Source organism: Nanorana parkeri, unplaced genomic scaffold (genome assembly GCF_000935625.1).
Source record: "Nanorana parkeri isolate BGI_ZX_2015 unplaced genomic scaffold, ASM93562v1 scaffold26, whole genome shotgun sequence".
In the NCBI taxonomy this organism is placed as follows: domain Eukaryota; kingdom Metazoa; phylum Chordata; class Amphibia; order Anura; family Dicroglossidae; genus Nanorana; species Nanorana parkeri.
The window spans coordinates 386,837-409,669 of NW_017306294.1; the positions used below are offsets into that span (position 1 = coordinate 386,837).

Genomic DNA, 22,833 nt, shown 5'->3' on the forward strand with positions numbered 1-22,833 from the left:
AATACCACCAGCTATAGAGGACTACAAATCCCAGCAATAGTACATTATAGCTGGTGGAATTCCACATTGCGCTGTATAATGTATTATTGCTGGGATTTGTAGTCCTCTATAGCCGGTGCCATTCTGCATTGATTGCTGTATAATTTTACACTTTCCATTTCACTATATTGCACACCACACTATTTGTTTCTTATTTCCACCGCTCCAAGCTTGCTCCTGTGATGGACTACAATCTCAATACAAACTAGTAGTCCATCACTGGAGCCTTTTGTTTTGGAGCAGAGAGTCCGCACTGACCACCTGCACACACATGCACCCATGAAACTCTCTGGACCACTGGTGAGAGCCCGCACAACCCTCCTGAGACCCTTTAGACATCAGGCGGAAAACCCAGAGCAACAGAGTATGTCACTTCATATTATTCTGCATTGCTGTGTAATGTATTGATGGGATTTGTAGTCCTCTATCGCTGATGCTGTTCTGCATTGCTGTATAATGGTATTGCTGTGATTTATAGTCCGCTATAGCTGATGGTATTTTGCATTGTTGTGTAATGTATTTCTTGGAATGGTAGTTCTCTATAGCCAATGCCATTCTGCAATGCTGTACAACGTATTTCTGAGTCAGTGGCAGAACTACCAGGGTCGCAGCAGTCATGCACGCGCACAGCACTGACGTGGCATCCCTCCACTACCAGTGTGCTTTACATTTCCTAAACCGATAAATACATTCACACTACTGTTACAAGGATGGCAAAAGTGGCAGACGGGGGCGGGGAGAATGCGGGGAAGAGGCAGAGTGGGAGGGGGGGGCAAGTTGCCGCACCATGGGCCTCTGGGTTGTACTTGCCCCCTGGGCTAAAAGTTGCCAGTCAGCCCCTGGTGTCGGATCAGACCATTATTTCAATGTAACATGGAAATTCTATAGCCAGCAGTACATACAGAGAACAGATCCTCCATTTCAGTTCATATACAAGGCTCGGCGATCTTCCCCTGCTGTCACCATATGGATTGTCACAGTGATCCCTCCGCTTCACGCTCCAGCGCCCAGCCAAGAAGCCACTGCCCCATACAGGTGTTCATTCCTTCCGTGCCTTTGCAGCGTGAGCGGCAGACTGATAAACCAATCACCGTGCAAGTTGCATGCGGCTCATCCAATCAGCAACAGGTGAGCGCCTTTGCTATGGAACGTTAGCGCTGCTGTGTTATGCGCTTATCGCTGCTTCTATGAATGGGGCCGATTGGTGCGCTGTGAATGGGGCTGATCGCTGCGCTCCCTCTTTGCAGTCCTCGTCTTATAGATTGACAATGGCCAGTGAAGCTCGAGGAATGGAACGCTAGCGGTCGCTGTGCTCGCCCAGGCATCGATCGGTATACTCACATGTCCTCGGGGTCTTCTGCAAAACAAGCCGATAAGCTTTCCATAGAGAGCACATCGTACGGTACTGGCCATGGCTAGGAGATCGGCAGTCAATGTCAGTGGGGAGGACTTCTCCTTCGTTAGCCCTGTGGTCAAGTACCTGCTGTTCTTCTTTAACATGCTCTTCTGGGTAAGTTGCCTTTTTGTGCTGTATCAGCTCCCAGTTTGTGTCGTACCATCTCCCAGTTTGTGTCGTACCATCTCCCATTTTTTGTCGTACCAGCTCCCAGTTTGTGTCGTACCAGCTCCCAGTTTGTGTCGTACCAGCTCCCAGTTTGTGTTATATTTGTACATGACGTGCCACTTGGGGCACGGGTCCCATTCCGTGCATTCCTAGGCAAAGGTCGCTGGGTGTCACAGACACTGGCTGTGTGAGCTAAGGATGATGATGATGATGTCCTATTGGGGATCGATCTATCCCTGCTAATAATAAGACTCAAGTGATGGGTGCTGCTGTGTCACTGTCTATAGGGTGGGGACAATTGGATCGTCTTCACACTGTTTTCATAGCTTGTCTCTGCAGTGATTGAACATTTCTTTGGAATTGGCTGTGTAACAAGTGGTTTATCCAGGATGTAGCAACATAGATCTTGTTAAAGTGTATCCAGACCCAGGAGCAGAAATGTAAAATAGTGCAGTATATATACTATATACCACTATAGATGTGGTGGTTGTGTTAGCATTTTGCTGTAGGCTTTTTTTTATTCCTTTACGTCTACTAAAGCTGGCTATACACAAGTTTTTTTCTGTTTCAGGCCAAGAAAGTGCTCAATTTCCCCCATTAATGCTAAACAGCATGGATAGGGGAATCTCCCCTGCCAGCAGGTGTGCCGCTCTCTGAATACCTGGGCAGCACCTGCAGCTGAATGGCTGCAGTCACTGTTCTTTTTTTGTTTAGCAGAGGGGTGCTGGGAGGGCCACCCATGGATCAAATATCAGTTTTTGGGTATTTTAACACACCTCCTATTTTAAGCCAGGTATACAAGTATATATTTTCTTCATTCAACCTGCGGGATAAACAAAGAAAATAGAACATATTCCTCCGTCAAAACACTTACAAGCTTTGATCGAGAAATACCCTGCTATGTGCATTGTATTCTGACAGTGGGTACTCTCCGCTGTCAGAATACTCAAATGCAATCTACAGCTGATTGGTTGCCAACTCCGTTTGGCCAAGAATTTTCCCAACGGGCTACTAGGACCAGCTGATTAAGGCATGTCGGCTGGAAGGGTGCAAACCCACTGTTCATCAGGAACCTGACAAAATTCAATACGTGTACCCAACTTTAGGGTGGCTACAGTCACTCCTTCACTGTATCTATGGAAGAGAAGCATGGGCAGCCTTGGACAGCAGCATCGTCGTCAATGGAGAGGGAAGTGTTAGATGGACTATTAGACTATTAGATTTAGATGGATTTAAGATAATTAACTAATAAATTAAAGCCTAACTTTAGCTAACAACAGAAAGTACAGCAACAGTTTATTTCATTTTTGTGGGATCAGGCAAGGAAAAATCCATCACACAAGTATCCTAAACATAAACAAGCATTTAACCCTTGCAGTGCAGGGGCAGTTTGACTACAATGTCTTAAGCTGCCAGTCAAAACGTGTTTCTTCATGTGTGTGCATCTTCATGTGTAAAACGTGCATAAACATGCAAAAAAAGCTAGCTGAACCCGCACATACAAACGTGCATAAATTATAACGCCTTTTTGTGAGCGGGGCCTTAATGTTAGTGACTGACAAATCAACAATATTAAAGGAAGGAGGGGGTGCACAAGATACATTAGGTAAGAGAGATGGCAGTGGCTGCAGGTGATGGAAGTTACTAATTAACAAATATATGTAATTAGGTGACTGAAGTTGGTTACTTGGAATTTGGTTACTTGGTAATGAATGACTGGGGTAAAGAGGGAGGTGGGGGGTAGGTAATGAAAGGTTGAAGTTGGGGTCTAGTCTAATCGAATAAGGCCAGACTGGGGTCAGCACAAGAGATGTTACCCATGCATGTGCTAATGAATGAGGACATTAGTATCACAGTGACATAGAGGGCAATTTGAAATGTGTTCGTGAATGAGATCAGAATTATGATGACATTAGTTATAAAGTCATTCAAAGGCAAACTGCAGTGCCTAGAATTTTAATCTGAAGCTTACTGAAATTAAGTGGCAGGTTGACAACAAGGGATTCTCAAAGTACTATTGATAACAGCAGATGTTATCTTTGTGCCCCATTGTATCTAGGAATGTGGGTGTTAGAAGAATAAAACATAATTCAGTAGTTAGTCAGATGACCAATGCCAGAGGTGCTTCCTGTTGGTGGGACTTTGGATGATGTCCCAGTATCAGCTTTGGGGGTTCTTAATTACCAAATGCCAGGGGTGCTTCCTGTTTGTGGGTCATTGGGTGATGTTTCAGAATCAGTTTAGGGGGTTCTTGATGACCAATGCCAGGGTTTTCTTTCCTGTTAGTGGGACCCTGGATGATGTCCTAGAATCAGTTTTGGAGGCTATTGATGACCAATGCCAAGGGTGCCTCCAGTTGGTGGGACCCTGGATGATGTTCCAGGATTAGTTTTGGAAGATAGTCAGTTTATTTTTTAAATAAAATGTTGTTCAAACACAGCATGGGTCCAGAACAATAAACAATTAAAACCTGGGGCCTCACTATAAAAATGATGTAGCACCCCTACTCTAGTATAGAGAGAAAAAACATTTGGTACATTAGAGTCAGTTTGCTAAAATCTGAGTCTGTTGATATTTTTTGATTCTTAGTATACACCGATCAGCCATAACATTTTGACCACCCACCTAATAATGAGTAGGTCCCCTTTTTGCTCCCAATGAACGAGACCTTTTTTCAGTTGTTGCACCCTTTACAAGTATGCAAAATCTCGAGGCACCCCATTTTAAAATGTAAAATATGTAAATGTAAAAAACAATGTGTGGCCCCTCCAAAATCCATACCAGAGCCTTATCCCAGATAGGGGTCTGGTATGGCAGGACCACATGGAAAAAAAACACAAACAATTGTTATTCCCACTTCAAATCAAAAGACCCCCTTCACATCAGTGCCCCCCTCCCCCCTTTCACATCAGAATCTGACCTTTCACATCAGAGCCCTCCCTTTACATTAGGAGCCCCTTCCTTTCTCATCAGACCCCCCTCCCTTCACACCAGAGCCCCTTCACATCAAGAGCCCCCTCCTTCTGCACCAGAGCACCCCTCTCACAGCAGGGGCCCCTGTTTACATCACAAGCCTGCCTTTCACATCAGAATCCCCCTCCCACAGTAGGAACCCCTTCACAACACAGGGCCACTCTTGACATCAGAATCCCCCCTTTCAGATGAAAGTTCCCCCTTAACATCAGAGCCCCCCTTTCATATCAAAGACTCCCATTTCACATCAGAGTTACCTCCATGGAAAGGCATGACACTATGTGAAAATTTTGAGGCATCCCTGAGGAAGGCAGAAGGCGTCCCAGGGTGCCACAGAACACTGGTTGAGAAAGGCTTCCTTAAACCAGTCTTGAACCATTTTTGCAGTGTGACCAGGTGCATTATCTTGCTGAAAGAGGCCACTGCCATCAGGGAATACCATTTCCAAAGGGTGTACTTGATCAGCAAAAATGTTTAAGTAGGTGGTACATGTCAAAGTAACATCCACATGAATGGCAGGGCCCAAGGTTTTGCAGCAGAACATTGCCCAAAGTATTACAATGCACCTGCTGGCTTGCCTTCTTCCACTAGTGCATCCTGCTGGCATCTCTGCCCCAGGTAAGCAACACACATGCACCCGGCCATCCATATGATATAAAAGAAATTGTGATTCATCACACCAGGCCACCTTCTTCCATTGCTCCATGGTCCAGTTCTGATGCTCACGTGCCCATTGAAGGCGTTTTTGGCGGTGAACACATGGCGGGTCAGCATGGGCAGCCTGGCTGATCTGCAGCTTTGCAGCCCCATATGCAATGTGTTAAGACACCTTTCTATCATAACCAGCATTAACTTTTTCAGCAATTTGAGCTACATTCGCTCTTCTATTGGATCAGATTACACGGGCTAGGCTTCGCTCCCCACCTGCATTTTTCTGCTTCCAACACATCAACTACAGAGAAAATGTTCACTTGCTGCCTAATATATTGCACCCACTTCCAGGTGCAATTGTAACAAGATAATCAATGTTATCCATTTCACCTCTCAGTGGTCATAATGACCATGTTCCCATGTTCTACATTTCCTGAAATTGTTCAGTTTACATGATTTTTCTAGATAAATAATATCATAAAAAAATACATTGATAACATTAATACAGATTGTAAATTTAGCTGATCTGTGCAATAAAACCTTCAGTGGATCATGTTTGATCCTTCAAATAAGAAAATAACTGATGATAAAAAACACCATGTGGTAAGATGAATTGACCCTATTGGAGAAACTTTGCAAGCAATAACAACCTTTTTTGGCAAATATACAAGCTTGTCACATGTTCTACTACATTTGCTAAACCTGATTATTACTTGATTTGGCTGAATTGCTTGCAGATAAGGGTGTCCTAGCATGGAACAACATGTAGTGTAAATGTTGGTCCAATAATCCATTTTTAGAGATCGTATTGTTATTGCACAGCATTGTCTAAGTACTAAGAAGGAGTTTTCATTTTATTTCCTACAGTATTCTATACTTGGTGGGGTTGCTTTTATTTCCCTGTAAAATTGGGTGAGAAGGTGTGAGGTTTCCAAATTGACTTGGTCTGGAAAGGGCAGTGCCATTGTGTTTCTGTTAGAGGAGCAGGCTGAAGAGTCGTGTTAAAGCCCCTTAGGAATGTTTCAAGCTCTTTAGTGGTTGTTAGAGAACTTAGAACGCTATCAAATGAACAATCATGGGTAGCGGTGTAAGTGATACCCATGTGATCTCTACAGCTGCTCACTGACTTGTTCTTACTCCCTAGAGTCCATATTTTATTCTCTTAGCTGTAGCATTGATGGAAGTTGAGGCATATTCAGGTCACTTTTTTTAAAATAACTATTATGCAATTTTATTAACATTATCAACTGTCCTGTGCAGTATTGTAGATACATATGGGATACATATGGGATACATATCTACATATGGGATTGTCATATTATGGAATCAGCTTTACAATTAAATATTACTGCAAGAACAATTTTTATTTAAAATACATCAGTGTATTTTTTTAGCTGAAGACATTAAAGTGACTTTAATTTACTAATCTGTATTGGAATTATAGTCTATCACGGGAGCGAGCTTGGGGCGGTGGCTACTTTACAACACACACAGGGACCATGGGGAACAAAGGTAGCCACCCTCAAGAAGGAAGGACAAATGTCAGCACCAATTCAGAGAGAAGAGATGATTTGAGATTCTACAGCTGAGTGATACACAAACGAGCTACATTTTTGTTAATAGTTCAGGTACTTGAATGCATTTTTTAAGATTTACCTCCTAAGTTTAGTGTCACTTTTACTTAACATGTGCAAACAACCATTCATTTGAAGGAGAGTCTCTTTTTTTCAAAATTCCCCTCAAAATAAATGGATGTCACTTGACACATCTAAAAAATAAAACCACAAATCAATTACTACAACTCATTTATTAACTGTGTTGGTCTATACTGTAAGAGGGCCATTTTCAGAGAGTACACATTTGACTTATTTTCATGTTTAGCTGAAAATTATTTTTGAATTTAATTTTACATTTATATGTGCTTGTTACTACATGATTTAATGATTGCATAAGATATATGTATATCTGTATGCTTTACCCTCTGAATAGTGATCTCGATAGCACTGATTTCCTCCGATGTAAAATTTCTCATACGCATCAAGAAAACTATACACAGTTGGCAAAGCATTTCAGAGAAAAGGCCAATATAGTTCCACCAAAGCCTTTTATTTCAGGTAGCACTGTTTCAGAACATTTAATTGAATCTTCAGCTTTTCTTTTCATTTTAAATAGATTTTTATGTAAAAAGTTTACCAGTTTTAACGTTAAAGTTACAGAGACTCTTATAATTGTAGGTACAGCATTTTACAGTCATACAACAATGATGTTAGTTACAAGACCACATGCATGGTTTTTTGTTTTGTTTTTTGTTTTGTTTTTTTTCGAAGCCCGTGGACGTGCATCAAACTTCCCCCTGTGAACAAAAAAGTGAACCGTGAAATCACAGCACACAAAAACGTGCACAAGGGTGCAAGGTCCTTCGAAAGAAGGGACCTACTTTCCCGACCCCCCGGGGCGCAAGGCTCCTGACAGGGGTTGAGACTGTTGGTCCACCAACCCGAAGGCCGGTGGACCCATTTCCTTCGGGGACCTGCCGCAACAGGTCCCTCACAGTACTAGGCAAGTGGGCTCTCCCGAAGAGAGACCCACCTCCTGGGTGGGAGGAGACAGAGAACCCCCTACAAGGCACAGAATCTCCTCCCAGCATCAGGAATAGGCCCGAAGAAACCTGCACCTTCAGCATCTGTGGGTCAAAATTTAAAATAAAAAAGTGCCAATTGTGCATGGAGTGCTTAAATAAATCTAAAGTGCCAGTGCACCACTCTGACAGGCCTTAGGGGCCGGATTGCAAAAATATTGCCCCAGACTAGCCATAAGGCCTGTCTTGGAGGCGAAGTGCAGAAAATTGCAATGTGGTGTGTGACCAAGTGCACAGTGAGTCACGTGGGGTCCCATACCCATGTGACTTTCTGCTCACCCCTGGGACACCACCCCCAGGGGGCACAACACCACGGGCTTCTGCCGCCCCTGAACCCTCGAGCCTCGACCAAGCTTCGCATCCGTTCAGTCAGTAGGCAATAGTGCCGAGGAAACTCCCCCTGCTGCTAACAAGGAGTCGCCTCAAGCACCTACCTTCACTCCTGAAGGTACTAAGCAACTGTCCGTCCCAAGGACAGTCCATGCTTTTCCCCTCTAGAACTGATAAGAACAGATACTACACTTGATCTTATCCAAAAGGCCGAGAAGCGATCACATGCATGTTTTTTTATGTCAGTGGACATTGAAAGTTTTCTAACCCTTGAAGCAGTATTTTTATTATTATTATACAGGATTTAAAAAGCGCCAACAGTTTGCACAGCACTTTCCAAAATAGAGGGAGACAGTACAATTACAATACAATTTCAATACAGGAGGGTTAGGAGGGCCCTGTTCGTGAGAGCTTACAATCTAGTAGGAGGGGCACATGATACATAAGGTAATAATTGTATGGGAGGAGTAAATGATGTGCGAATTGGTTGAGTTGAGGCAGTATCATAGAGTGTAATAGGGGTAGATCTTCCCTGGCCTAGATTGTTGAGGTCCAGTCCAATGTTTAGTTTGAGTGTTGATCAAAGCATGAACTGTAAGAGAGGAGAAACACTTTTAAAATTGTATCCACAGGGACCACACTGCGAGAAATATCCTGTGGGTGTCCATGAGTATGCTAGTGAACTTCTCATGTGTTGCCTAACTACAGCAAACTGCTTCATTTAAGCTTTTGCGATAGTTTGTTTAGCAGCTAATAGCACTTACTGTATGTCTGTACTTTAAATTGGGGCTTGGTGAGGAAGGGAGGTTTAAGATGGTGGAGTACAGTCCAAGGGTCTTTTGGAAAAGAGATATTAAAAAGGGTCTGTAAAAGTTTAAACACTTTGGTCCAAAATCTGTTAAACACAGGGCAGGTCCACCTAACGCGTGGTGTTACAGTGTCTAAAACATGTTGCTGAGTAAAGGGTAGAGATGTTTCAATCCAGGTGGGACCATATACCAGTGGGTGAGGACATTAAAGTAGTATCAAACTTTTTTCAATGATGAATCCAGATCAAACAAATACACATTGCCCAACAATTTTATTTTTTTTACATTTTTGCCTAAGCCCTTGCAGTCATCATGTTTCCAAACAACTAGATCCAACTTTCTCATCTCAGCTTCCCTGAACTTCATGTGTAGTAAAAAATAAATCACAAGGGAAATAGCAGTCTGCAGCAGCTATCCATCTACAATCTTGGAGAAGGAGGAGTGGGGAGCAGGGTATTGCCTTGCTGTGTCTGTCTATGTGCACGCACACACAGCTTACTAGCACACACAAGAGTGGCTCCATAGGACCCTATGCAAGGGAAAGGAGTCACCCTAAAACAGGATATCAGGGCCAGTGCTCAGGAGACCAGCTGATTCTGCCGGAAGCTAAAACTCTTAAAGATCAAATACTATCACTTTAAATGCTGGTTTGGCCGAGGTTATATTGACAAAGCATGAAGCAGTCATGGAACAGTTCTTTTTTTTTTTTTGTCTGTATATTTAGTTTACATACAGAATATCATGACCTTTACTCATGTTTTGTATATTCTGATCACTGTTATGGGCTTCAAAAACAAAGAAGGAAAGGATCTAATCATACAAATACATTTAGCACAATTAAACATTTGTGACTTTCCAGTCAATGTCATACTTCTTTTAATATGCAATGCTTACCTCTGAGCTATGCTATAAATCCTGCACACTCATTAAAAAGAGGAATGCAGTTCTCTTGACAAAGAGCAATGTTTCTTAATGTCATTTGAAAACTGGCTCTGATAAGTCTAAGGTTTAAGAAAGAGTACATCTACATACTGTATATTGTTAGGCTAGATCGCTCTGTTTTCTGAAACATATAATAAATACCAACCGAGGCTGCTATAGCGGACTGTAAAATTCATGGTTGGTAAGCCTAATAGGATTCTAAAGCATGCCATGGGTCAGTCATTCACAGACTACTATTAACCACTTCAAGACCAGGTGTTTAGACCCCCTTCCTGGCCAGGCCATTTAGGTTTGCAGTTCAGCTGGGATTTTAGTGTAATAGAGTCTACCAGATGTTAAAAAAGTTGTCCCATATGTAGTTCTTCTCCAAAGTTTGCAATACACCATATAGATACTTTTGGTTTCCAGCTACTTGCCATTCCAGGTTCACACTAAGGCCTGCAAGTTGGCTTTGATGCACGGCTTTAAAGTGAAAATATATTTTCGAAAAGATAATATTTTGAGGTATTATTGCAGTCTTGAGCCCGTCTCTGTCAGTCAATTAGCAACCAAATAGGTAAATCTAGACTACATGCAGGGCCGGATTTTCCACAAGGCCAACTGAGGCCCGGCCTTGGGGCAGCAGGGAGTAGAGGGGCAGCAGGGTTGTGGAATTCCTATCTCCTGATGCCCAGGACATGCAGTCCCGGGCGCCGGGCGGGTAGTTGTTTTCTACATTTAGCACTGCTTTGGGCAAGCAGGACTAAATGTACAGCGGGGAAGCTGCTGTTTGTTTTGTACGAGTGATCTCTGCGATTGTCGCCGAGATCACTTGCATGCAGCCTGCATACAGGGGGGCGCATTGAGGAACCTGGCCTTGGGGCAGTATAGAGAGTAAATCCGGCCCTGACTACAGGACGTGAGACTGGGTTTACCTGCCTTAGAAATTATTGGAGAAATATTAAAGTAGTATTGAACGCTTTTGTTTAATAATGTATTCCGATAAAACAAATATACATTGCCCAAAAAAGTATTTCTTTACATATTTGGCCAAGCACTTACAGTCATCATGTTTCCAAACAGTATTAACTCTCTCAGCTTGGCTTCCCTGATTTTCCTGTCCAGTAGAAGATCACACGGGACAGAGCAGTCTCCAGCAATTGTTCATCTACTGGATTGGAGGAGGGAAACGGAAGTAGGGGGGAAGGGAGAGACTTGCCTAGCTGTGCCTGTGTGTTTGTGGATATGATAAATGTCACCAGCACACCAATGGATAATGTTCCAGAAAAGCGTCTTGTTTATTCACGCATATTGTCACATCAAACGTTTCTTCAGTTATGTGTGTTTGTGGAGACACATACAGCTTACTAGCACACACAAGGATGGCTCCATAGGACCCCGCAAGGGAAAGGAGCCACCCTAAAACAGGATATCAGGACCAGGGCTCAGGGGACCAGTTGATTCTGCAGGAAACTAACTTTAAACATCAAGAGGGAACATACATTGTGAATGATTTCATCAGCTTTTTAAATAGGTTAAAAACCTTTTGATTTTAATATGACTTTCCGTCCACCTTCAGTTTTGAATGTGATGTTAACATTGAATAATGATTTTGATTCTTACCTATACTTTATTCCTTCATTTCTAGGTTATATCTCTAGTGATGGTGGGAATTGGAGTCTATGCTAGGCTCTTGAAACATGCTGGTGAGTGGTGCAGACTTTTTTTTCATGTTTCTTGAGTTCACTGCAAAGCTTTCACTGGATGCGCAGAGTGAAATGTTACTATGATATAATCACAGTGTTTATATGAAGCTTCCATTTCTTTAAAACAGGAAACTGGGATTGATGTCATTGAGCTGGATCAGTAGTAACCCTTTGCTCTTCTCTGAGTATTCATGTGCACAAAATATTTATAAGACTGTAATCCCATTTTTGGGTTTATAGAAGTACAGTTGAGGAGTATAAACTGTTGGCAACCAGTAGGAAATTAAAGTGACAGAAGAAAGCACAGATTTATTTCAATACCATGTGCACTTTAAAAGCTGAACTCCAAGCAGATATCAACACACCAAATAATGTAACTGTGTGTTCTATATTTAACAATTAATACATGTAATTGTTCATACGACTAGCATACGCATCTGAATATGTGCTGATATTAGTCTCTTGTATACCTCTGCATAGCACCACGTAGTATGAAAGAAAGGGAAGCTCTAGCCAACCAGACTCTACTGCATGCACATGTGCAGATGGAGAACAGCAAATTTGATCACTTATCAGTGCTGCTGTTGCTTCACTGTACTATAGAAATGCCCTGGGAAGGTGACAAGGGAGGATTTGGATGGGAGCAATGGGCACTAGAGATGTAAAATTTCTGGAAATGTTGAAGCCTTGAGAAAAAAAACTTTTTTCCCTGTTTTTCTGGAAAAAAATAAAATTTTCAGAAAAACTGAAAAAAAGTTCAGTGTGGAGTATTTTTACAAATTGAAAGTCATTAGGAATGTGAAATGCAGTGTATATGAAAGTATTGTGCTTGAAATAAATGTACAGTGTATTCAGCAAATAAACTAAACTTGCTTTTTAAAATTGTATTTTTTATTACAAATGGAACAACAAGGACTGTATATGTTAATACCATTTCAACTATACATGAGAACAGGTAACCACCCCCTTTCCCTCAAAACCAACAAAACAAGCAAGAAACCAACATAAAAGATAATCAGATTTGCCCCTTAGCACCAATAGCAAATACAAAGGTAAATAACTGCCATTTTTTGTGCCAGTAGGATATGGACATTGGTGGATGTAAGGTCAACCTCCAATATTTAAACCCCATTGTGAGGTTTAACTTTGGAGTGGTGCTTTAAAAAAATAAATTGAGAAAAGGAAAGAAGACACAACAAATACATGCAGTCTAATCTATCTCATTTTCTGAACTATTTCTCTCATTTTCCATTTCTTCTTCCTCTTTATATTTGTCATTTTTCTCATGGACTTCTAAAAACCTCAGGTTTGCATGGATAGAAGCAAGCTTTTCTACCCTTTCACGGGTCAGTTTGTTTTTTGATTTGGTATGAATATTACCAAACATAGACCAGATTCTTTCACATGCAGCAGAAGATACAGCAATCTGCAGTAAGCGAGGTTGTGTTGTGCAGAGACATTGCCAACATATTGCAGGAGGGATATGTTTTGCAGAATCCCAGACTGCATTCCTGGCCCAAATCCCTGAAGATGTTCTTTATTCTGCAATATTTCAAAGTACTTTACCAACATCAAGTCCTAGCTGTGCAGCTTGTTTTGTAATCCAGTCAAATGCATGTATTCCCATCACTCACAACAGCACTGCCTTTGAATCTTGGATCCAGTAGATTTGCAGCAGCATGTATTGGATGGCAACAACATTTTACATAAAGTCTCAAATCTTTCATTAAGTCTTCATGTTGTATAGTTTGAATACCTTGTCAAAGATATATTATTTATCATTGTAAAAGAACATATTCCAAACTCCTTTTTGTTTATTAAAAATTTTCAGAAAAAAAACAAACACGGCTTTGGTAAAAAAACATTTTGTCCCCCAATTTTTTAGTTTTTTCCCCGAGCTCTTCCCATCTCTAATGGGGACATAAACACCATGAGCAAGTACATGTACTGTACTATACACTGCCTGGCCAAAAAAAGTCACCACCTGGATTTAGTTAAGCAGATAGGTAAGAGATGTGGATGTGTTATGTTCTGGGGCTGCTTTAGTTGGTCAGGTCTAGGTTCAGCAATGTTTTGTTCCAAAAAAATGAGGTCAGCTGCCTACCTGAATAACTTGAATGATCTTGATGGAACGGGCATATCCTAAGATGACAATGCCAGGATTCCTTGGGCTCAAATTGTAAGAGTGGTTCAAGGAGCACGAGACATCATTTTCACACATGGATTGGAGACCACAGTCCAGACCTTAACCCCATTGAGAATCTTTGGGGTGTGCTGGAGAAGACTTTATGCAGTGGTCTGACTCTTCCATCATCACTACAAGGTCTAGGTGAAAAATTAATGCAACTCTGGACACAAATAAATGTCATTTCACAATTTAAACGCCCTATGAATACTGGCATTGTCATCTTGCATAATGCCTGTGCCATCAGGGAAGAAAAAATCCATTCAGTATATTCAGTTATTTAGCTGACTTCATTTTTTGGGGACATAACATTGCTGAACCTAGACCTGACCAACTGAACCAACGCTGTAGCTCTAACCTACTTGCCATCCATAGCTTTTTATATCAATCGTTTTCCTCATGAGGTAGAGCAATCTATTCCTAGAAGCCCATTGCATAACATTGTAGATCACATCCTCCCTGGTGTCTCAGGGGAAAGTGATTCACATTGGAAGCTCTGCTTAAAAGAGAACTACGGGGTAACCTTTTTATCGTATAGGGTCATGGAAGGACATATACTAAAGTTCTCCCGTGACCCAAAGCTCAGTATATAGCTAGCTGTTGTTCGCTATATACTGAGAGGAGGATTTATCAAAACCGGGCAGAGAAAATCTGCAGCAGCTGTGCATGGCAACCAATCAGCTTCTATCTTTCATATGCAAATCGCAGCTGGACAAACTGAAGAGATAAGCTGATTGGTTGCCATGGGCATTGCTCCAGATATTGTCTGCTCCAGTTTTGATAAATTCCCCCATGAGAGCGTCGCAACTGGGACGGATCCTGACAATATTGTCAAGGTCAACCCAGCTAGCTGATTGACAGCAGGCTCTGCCTGCCCCCTCCCCTGTCCGTTCCTCCTGTCAGCGCTGGAGGATCGGAGCGGGGGAATCCCTGTGGGGAGCGGTGACAGTCACTGCTCTCTGCAGGGAGATGATCGGGGAGTGAGTGAGCGGCGGTATGTGTTCGCTCACGTCCCGATCAATAGAGCTGACGTGTGACAGTTTCATTGTCACACGTCAGCTCGAACTATGGGAATGAGTGCAAATCACTCACCTCCTTTCCTTTTAAGCTAATGCCAAATTCATCCACTCAGCCAGGAAAAAATCTACATTGCAATTTATTTGAGAATAGAAGGCACTGTTATTGTTGTGACTTACATTTTAAATGTCATTGTTATTTCTTTCCCTTACTACTGCTACTAATATTTTGCCTGTGAATACCCCACAGAGGCTGCTATGGCTTGTCTTGCGGTCGATCCTGCTTTACTTCTTATAGCAGTTGGTATTTTGATGTTCCTTATTACCTTCTGTGGCTGTATTGGATCTCTACGAGAAAACATCTGCCTCCTGCAAACTGTAAGTTTTACAAATGAATACAGAAATGTCAACAGATTATCATTGGCTCTGTGTACTGCTGTGCTTCTTCAAAGAACCTCCACTGTGAGTCTGGCATTGATCTAACACCCAAAACAGTTTATTTCCAAAGGATTAGAAGCAGAAAGAATGTCAGCCCATTTTAAAAAAATACTATCTCTATACCTATTGCTTGTTTAGCATTTCATTATAACATTGGATTGACTGATTTCCCACCACAAGATGCACAATTAGCTTTTTAGATTTCTAAGGAATTACTAGCACACCCCAAGGGTGGCTCCGTAGGAGTCTGCGAAGGAAAGGAGCCACCCTAAAACAGAATATCAGGGCCAGTGCTCAGTGGACCAGCTGGTTCTGCAGGAAACTAAAACTTTTAAATGTTAAGAAACAGCAGCATCCATTGTAAGTGATTTTATTAGCATTTAAAATATCCTAAAAACATTTTGACTTTAATATCACTATCAAAGCATAAATGAATGTAGCTTAGTGACCTTTAATATACTTTATTATACCATTCCATTTATTGTTTACATTTAAAGGAGAATTATGGGGTGAGTGAAAAACACACATCTCCATAATTAAAGCCGACCTGTGACACTGAAGCTGTCACGCGTCGGCTCTATTGATCGGGAGGTCATTGAACACATACCACTGATCGCTGACTTCCGATCCTCTCCCTGCAGAGAGCAGTGACTGTCAGTCATCGCTCCCCGCAGGGATTCCCCCCCCACCCCTGTCCGATCCTCCAGCGCTGACTGGAGGTATAGATGGGAGAGGGGCGGGAACAGCTGTCTCTGTTTTTAGAGAGACAGAGTCAGTTGTCAATCAGCCAGAGGGGTGGATTTTGACAGTATTGTTGGGATCCGTCCCAGCTGCGGCACGGCTCTGCGCTCCCAGCATATAGCGGACAATAGCCCACTATATACTGAGTTTTGGGTCACCAAAGGACAACAGTATTTATCCTCCTGTGACCCTGAAACGAACTATGGCCAAAAAGAGTTAGGCCTTAGTTCTCCTTTAAGCATTGTAAATACCTGAATTTGACTTCAGCCTCCTGCAGTTCCTGAATAGCAGAGCTTCCAGGTGGGGGATTGAAACGGAACAAGGAGCCAATTAGCTGTGCTTCAATGCAAGGGGCATACTCATAGGAGCAGAGAGCAGAGTGACAGATAAATGAAGACATCAGTATGCTGCTTTTCCTTTCGCTGTCAGGTTAGAGGCTGGGACAAGAACAAGACATGTAATTGTTACTAAACCGCAACAGGGAATGATCAGGTCTCCTCCCCTGCCAGACAGGGCTGTGTTGTGTGGCAGAGCTCTGTAAATCTCAGGTCTGGAAGAAAAGAAATACAAATCCTTTTAACAGGTAAAACAGCTCCCTTGTACTGTATGTCTTTTATCTGTGTCTTACCCTGGAGAGGAGCTTTACACGGGTAATAGAAGTATGAATAGAGGGCTACATTTACTATCCTGAGTGTGAAGATGAATGGATAATCAGCTCTTGAATGGTCTAAATGCTGTTGATATAATTGCATTGTGTAGTGATACTTTTAATTTCATGTGGTGTATGCAGCAGCCTAACGTAGTTGTTTGGGTCTGTTGTTTCTTTTTTTTTTTACTTTTTAGCTTTTATTTTGATGTGTTGAATAGTACAATAGTTTACTGTGATTCTTTTCCTTAGTTCTCAATCTGCCTGACAATAGTCTTCTTGCTGCAGCTGTCCGCGGGCATTGTGGGTTTTGTCTTCTCCGACAAGGTAATGTGGGGTTTCTGGATATATTTTACTGGAAATGTAATGTCTTTTACAGAGATTATTTATAAATATTTGTATACAGTATACTTTGTATGGCCACCCCACCTATCAGGGGTCACTCATGATGTGTAGTAAACGCCTCCTCCTCCTTATTCTATATCTGGTCAAAAAGACTTCTGTCTTCACATTAAAACCATCATCTGAGGTCTATTGTCAGCTTGGATAATAACCACTAGTTACCTTTGTAAGTAATGTGTGGCTTATTAAAAAGAAAAAGGATAAAACGTATTTTACCTGCTTCTGGAGTTGGATAGAAACCTTACTCCCCATTGATGGTACCCCTCTGATATGATCTAGATTTATTTGCACACTTCCATTGTTATACTTTAGAGATCAAAGTGAGTTGCCACCCACTTAGACTAGCCAGTTGGATGGAAGGGGTTGGCTGCAGCATATTACCTAATAAGTACAGGTAAAATTTTAGTAAAAACATTCTTTAAGGGCTTGTTCACACGACGTCCGGATTCTGCCCAGACCAGATACGTGCGTTCATGCACCCAAACTGCATCCCAATGTATCCCTATGTGTTTTATGGGCTACAGTTCTCACAAGCGCAGTCCGTTCCGGTCCTGACAGAAAAAATACTGCATGTCACATTTTGTCCGGTCCGGAAACGGTCCGGAAATGCATGAACGCGCCAAAAATGCAACGCACTGCATCTAACATACTGACAGCCCCACTCCAACCACTTTTTTTTTTTTAGCTGGAATACATCAAAAACGTGTCCAAAACGTGTCAAAAACGCACTGCATGCATAGCACCGCGTCTCCAGATGTGGACCAGAAAATCATGTGAACAAGCCCTAAAACCTCATAACTGTTTCAAGTTATGAATTATAGATCCACAAATAAGAGAAGTGATCTTGCCTGTTGTTCTGCTATGCTAGTCCACAAACTGATTTTGTATGCCTACCAGAACCAGTAGCACCATAAAAAGACCCAAACTTTAATAACTCCCCCCATCTTTTATCATAACGCTAGCATGTGTGCGCTCATCTTTGCACAAGCAGGCTTTTACCGAAGGTTATATGACTGCACTGTATGGGATGGGAGTTATGAGATATTACTTTGTTGCAAACATTTTTAAGGTTTTAGCCATTTGTCTCAAAAGGCTAAGTAAGACTTTTACACCTACTTTGTGGTTATTACGGATTCAGACGCATCGGCTAGAGTGTCCAGGGAGAGCACATACTGCTGTGTGGATCCCCGCTTGACAAGCTCATAAATCCAACATTTGACTTCTTCTCAACATTGTATTGCTAAAATGCTTTGCATATTCTAAATGAACTCTGGACGCTGTATTAAGAAGTTACTGTACATATATACTGAATTAATGTCCCCGTGGCTACAATATTTATGATAATAAAATATGATCCAAACCTACGCTTTTTTTTTTTTTTTTGCCATATCATGACAAGTATGTCATAATATGAGCCAGAGGAAAGAAGCTTAGGCAGAGGAGTTAACAGGTTCAGGAGAATAACATAGCCAGAGGTTAGGGTGGATATCGAGATTCATACACTGGGAGAAAAATTGAATAACATAGCACTGACAAATGTACTTCAAGATGAATGCAAATCTGGCCATAGTTATTAGGTGATGTAAAAGTGAAGTTTAGGTGGTAATAGGTAAACATAAGTATCCAGCCAACGAACAACCTTAAGGTGACCATATACTTTACAACCCTCGCAAGAATTTTGTCTTGCGAGGGTTGTAAAGTACTTTAAAAAACGTACAATCTGCCCATCTTGGACAGGCAGATCGTACTTGCGATCATCGCAAGCCCGCCCCCCTGAGGGGTGGGTTCCGATGACCAATGCTGAATGGGCAGTGTGCGCGTTCGCACACCGGCTCGTTCGGCTGTCATCTCTCGTTAATGTTAAAAAACAGCCGAAAATCGTACGATTCTCGGCTGGTTTTCCAACAAGCTCGAAGTACAAAAGTCGCGCGACCGTACATTAGAAACGGTCGCACGCCTTCCATACACTGCACGATCGCGGGATTTCTCGCGATTCTCATACGAGAATCGTGCAGTGTATGGGCACCTTAATTTTCCACAGATGAGCTCAAAGACTAGTATACATTTATTGTGATTACACAGTATCCTACAGAAGATTCTAACACTGACCAGCTGTTGAACATCTATTTGTAGGTACCCTAATAGCATTAAAGCTACCTTAAGCTTGCCATACATGGGCTGAACAAGAGAAAACTCCTTTGATTTTTTTAAATGAAGTTAGTTGAGCCAGGTGAGACTGACAGGGCCACCCGTGGCTTGGAATTTGGCTAGCTTTAGCCTTAAAAGGGCACTTCTATAAACCCTATAAAGTTGGCTTTGCAAACCTAGCAAGAGTATGTGAATGGTGAGGGGAGCAGGCACATGCTGCCATTGTTGCTCATCTGAAGGAAGTGCTCCCATAATGTACTGATACGCTGTGCATACTACTACTACTACATAATGGCTTAAAGCTCCTGGGTCTTTAAAAAGTGTTTGACAATTGTCACTGGAACAGGTGTTCCTATAGGAAGATTTACCCTCTTCTTTTGCTTTGGTGATAACTGCAAAATGTTAGATTTCCCATCACTCCCTGTCTCAGTGACAATGGTTAGCAGGGTAAGTAGAGAAGGTGAATCTTCCTATTGAAGGGCCAGACATATTGTAAATCAGCTCTCAGCGTATGAACTTGGCACTAAACATGTCCATCTGCTGAGGAAATGTAATGCATGAGTACACAGAAACACCTATTCAGGTGTCTATCCTTTTTACCAGAGCCAAAGTATGCTTAAGGTAGCTTAATAACTCAGCGGAATTAAACACCACTTTACCATCTGTTTCAGAATGTTATTGTACCTAATATCTGTTCTGTAACAAGCTCACGTCGCTATACAGTAGTATGAGACACGATGAAGTTATAGATTAAGAAAAATAATGCTTAATACCACTATGTGCTACATCAACCTATGTTGTAAGTAAGCTTTGTAAAAGATTGTACCAGAATGTCATGTTGTTTGATCTGTCTATTCAACAACTACATCCTGTGCAAATGTGTCCAGGCAGATCTTGTAGATTACATCACAGGATGACTAGGAAACACCCACTTCTTTTACAAATATTTGAAATATCAAACACGCCTTTAAAAAGAATTACTATTTATGATGTAACTGACAAATTTAGGCTAATTTACTAAAGGAGGTGAGACATTTACTCAAGAAAAAAAAAATAGAATAATCCAATCATGTGCAGATAAACCAAATAAACAAGAATGAACATGATCCAATTAGATAAACCAGGGCAACGTTTAAAAACCATCCCCAAAAGAAGAAACTACTCTTATAGTGGGGCTACCCCTGCACCGCAAGAGTAACTGCTAGTTTTTGTTTAGGGGTATTGTGTAATGGACTTTTAGTTACATAATCCACATTTAGGCAGGCTCCATGACTGGTGCCCTCAGTCGCTTCCCCCCTGCACTCCAGCACTCAGGGCCTGCTGACGTCATTGCATCTTATGCAGAGCCGATGGCCCTGCATTATACGTGAGGGTGCCAATTGTCTAATAAAATTCTGTCACACAATACACCTAGACATAAATAGACTGTTAACCCTTACAGTGTAGGGATAGCCCCACTGCAAGGGTAGTTTTATTCCTGGTGATAAGCTTTAACCTCTAGAATTTGCGATTTTATTTTTGTTTTGCTTTTTAGTGATTTAAATGTTCCTAAGTAACAATATTGATACTATTTAATGCCCCTATGTAAGGGTGGCCTGCTAGACATTATATCCACTTCTGCAGTGCACTTGACCCTTTAGCAGCCACATTTCTGGTTCTCTTAATGTGCATGAGACCCCATTCACACTGAGCGACATGGAAATCGCGCGACTTTGAGCGGCATTGAGCGACAAGCGACATTGAGTGACGTCTTCCTATTGGGCTGTATGCAATCAGGAGCAATATCGCTCAAAATCGCTCTAAAAAAGGGTCATGTAGAAGCGACAAGCTACCAGCGACGAGCTACAAGCGATATTGAGCGATATTGAGCGACATTGAGCGACGAGATGTGAACAGCTACATTGAAATGTATTGGTGAAGCTACATAGAGCGATATAGCGCGGAAATATGAGCGATATCGCTGCAAAAATCGCTCCATAAATCGCTCAGTGTGAATGGGGCCTTAGAGTAGTCAAGGTACAAGCGAGGGTGACTCATGTCAAAGGCCATTGCCAAAGGTAATGCAAGGTAAATATTAAAGTCGAAATGCAGAACACAGATGAGGTGAGGAGTCAAAGCAAGGTCAATGCCAGTGCATATCAAACAAGGTAGGACACCAACATGGCAACTTAAACCATACAGACTACCAGAGTTTAGTTGCCATTTTAAAGGATGCTCTACAGCTACCTGAACACTAAACAAATGACTACAGAAATATGAAAGGGCTTTGCTGTACTCAGACGCAGACTATGCATGCTATAGGGCACAGTAGAACACACTAGCTATTTATCCACTGCTTTGTTCAGGCAACAATACGATATGATTAAAATTGTAAATACAGTGCTAGCACCTTAGTTTAAATAATATGAACTTATGTAACACACTACAATGTTATTCATGTGATACACAGGATGCAATAATACTTGACAAGTAGTAGTGTGCCACTCAAAGCACCTAACTCCATAGAAAGATTTAGATGAGCAATATGGAAAATGTAGCTTAGTGGAGGGGCTTTGTTTTGTTTTTTCACTTTGGACAGGAAGACATTTATACTAAAGATTTAGGTTATGTAACACTACACACAGAAAAAGCCATTCCGTTTATCATTTAAGAATCCTTTAAACACAGCTGTGGATAGACTTGTATACTTCTGACAAAAACAGATGTAAGGCATGAAAGATGCATCTGGATAATTAAAGGGGCAGTTTATGTTCTGCAAGTAGAAGGATGTAGAACACTTACAGGAATCCAGAAGTATCTGTCCACATAGGGGGTGGTTTACAAAAGTGTCACCACCAAAAGGTGTTATCTGCAGCTGCAAGTCAGGGCTAAGGGAAAATTGGCAAATGCATGTCTATTAGAAGAGTTCTCACTTTAAAAAAAAAAAACACTCACTTAGTGTAACACAGACTGGCAAACCTAAGTAAGAAAACCTGAAAACATTCACAATTCAAGATTCAACTTTCTTTTTCTAAATACTAAAGCTGGCCACACACTTGGCTGATTTACAGAAATCTGAGACCGCTGGAGGGAATGAGCATGTAAATGTAATCATTGATACTATGGGAATAGCAATGGTTACATTTATTTGCTCATTCCTTCCAGCATTCTCTTTAATTGTAGCACATAACTAACGTATTTATTTCCTATGATCCTCAGATCCACATAGTGGCCATAATGTTGCATTTTTCCCATTCAGTTTGCTCTGTATGAATGAATCTATTGAAGAACATTCAATCAGATGGGAAATTACACTAAGGACATTCGTTTTTGTCCCATTCTCACAACAGCTGGTTAACATGCACAGAACAAATGTACCTGCAGTTTTGCTGGACAAAAGAGCTATGAAAATATAATAAATAGACCCCTTAGTCATATGCATGTGAATGAAAGGATCATTGGATATCCTTTAGTAAAAGGGGACTGTGTTTTGCTAATATCTGTTGTGTTACAGGCTCGGGGGAAAGTCAGTGAAGTGCTTGGCAATGCTATTGTGCACTACAGGGATGATCTGGACTTGCAGAATCTTATAGACTTTGGCCAAAAAGAGGTAAGTGTGTGTGTACTAAGATATATATATCTATATA

At 41.6% G+C, this 22,833-nt stretch overlaps 1 protein-coding gene across 1 annotated transcript in view; it reads left to right on the top strand.

The window, feature by feature from the left end:
* Window positions 1–1,262: 1,262 nt before the first annotated feature.
* Window positions 1,263–22,833, top strand: part of TSPAN33 (tetraspanin 33) — a 27,221-nt gene continuing 5,650 nt past the window's right edge. The window contains exons 1-5 of the mRNA XM_018565923.1: window positions 1,263–1,549; window positions 11,574–11,631; window positions 15,083–15,210; window positions 16,910–16,984; window positions 22,701–22,796. Coding sequence (XP_018421425.1) covers window positions 1,451–1,549; window positions 11,574–11,631; window positions 15,083–15,210; window positions 16,910–16,984; window positions 22,701–22,796 — 456 coding nt within the window. The 5' untranslated portion in view covers window positions 1,263–1,450. The remainder of the gene's footprint in view (window positions 1,550–11,573; window positions 11,632–15,082; window positions 15,211–16,909; window positions 16,985–22,700; window positions 22,797–22,833) is intronic.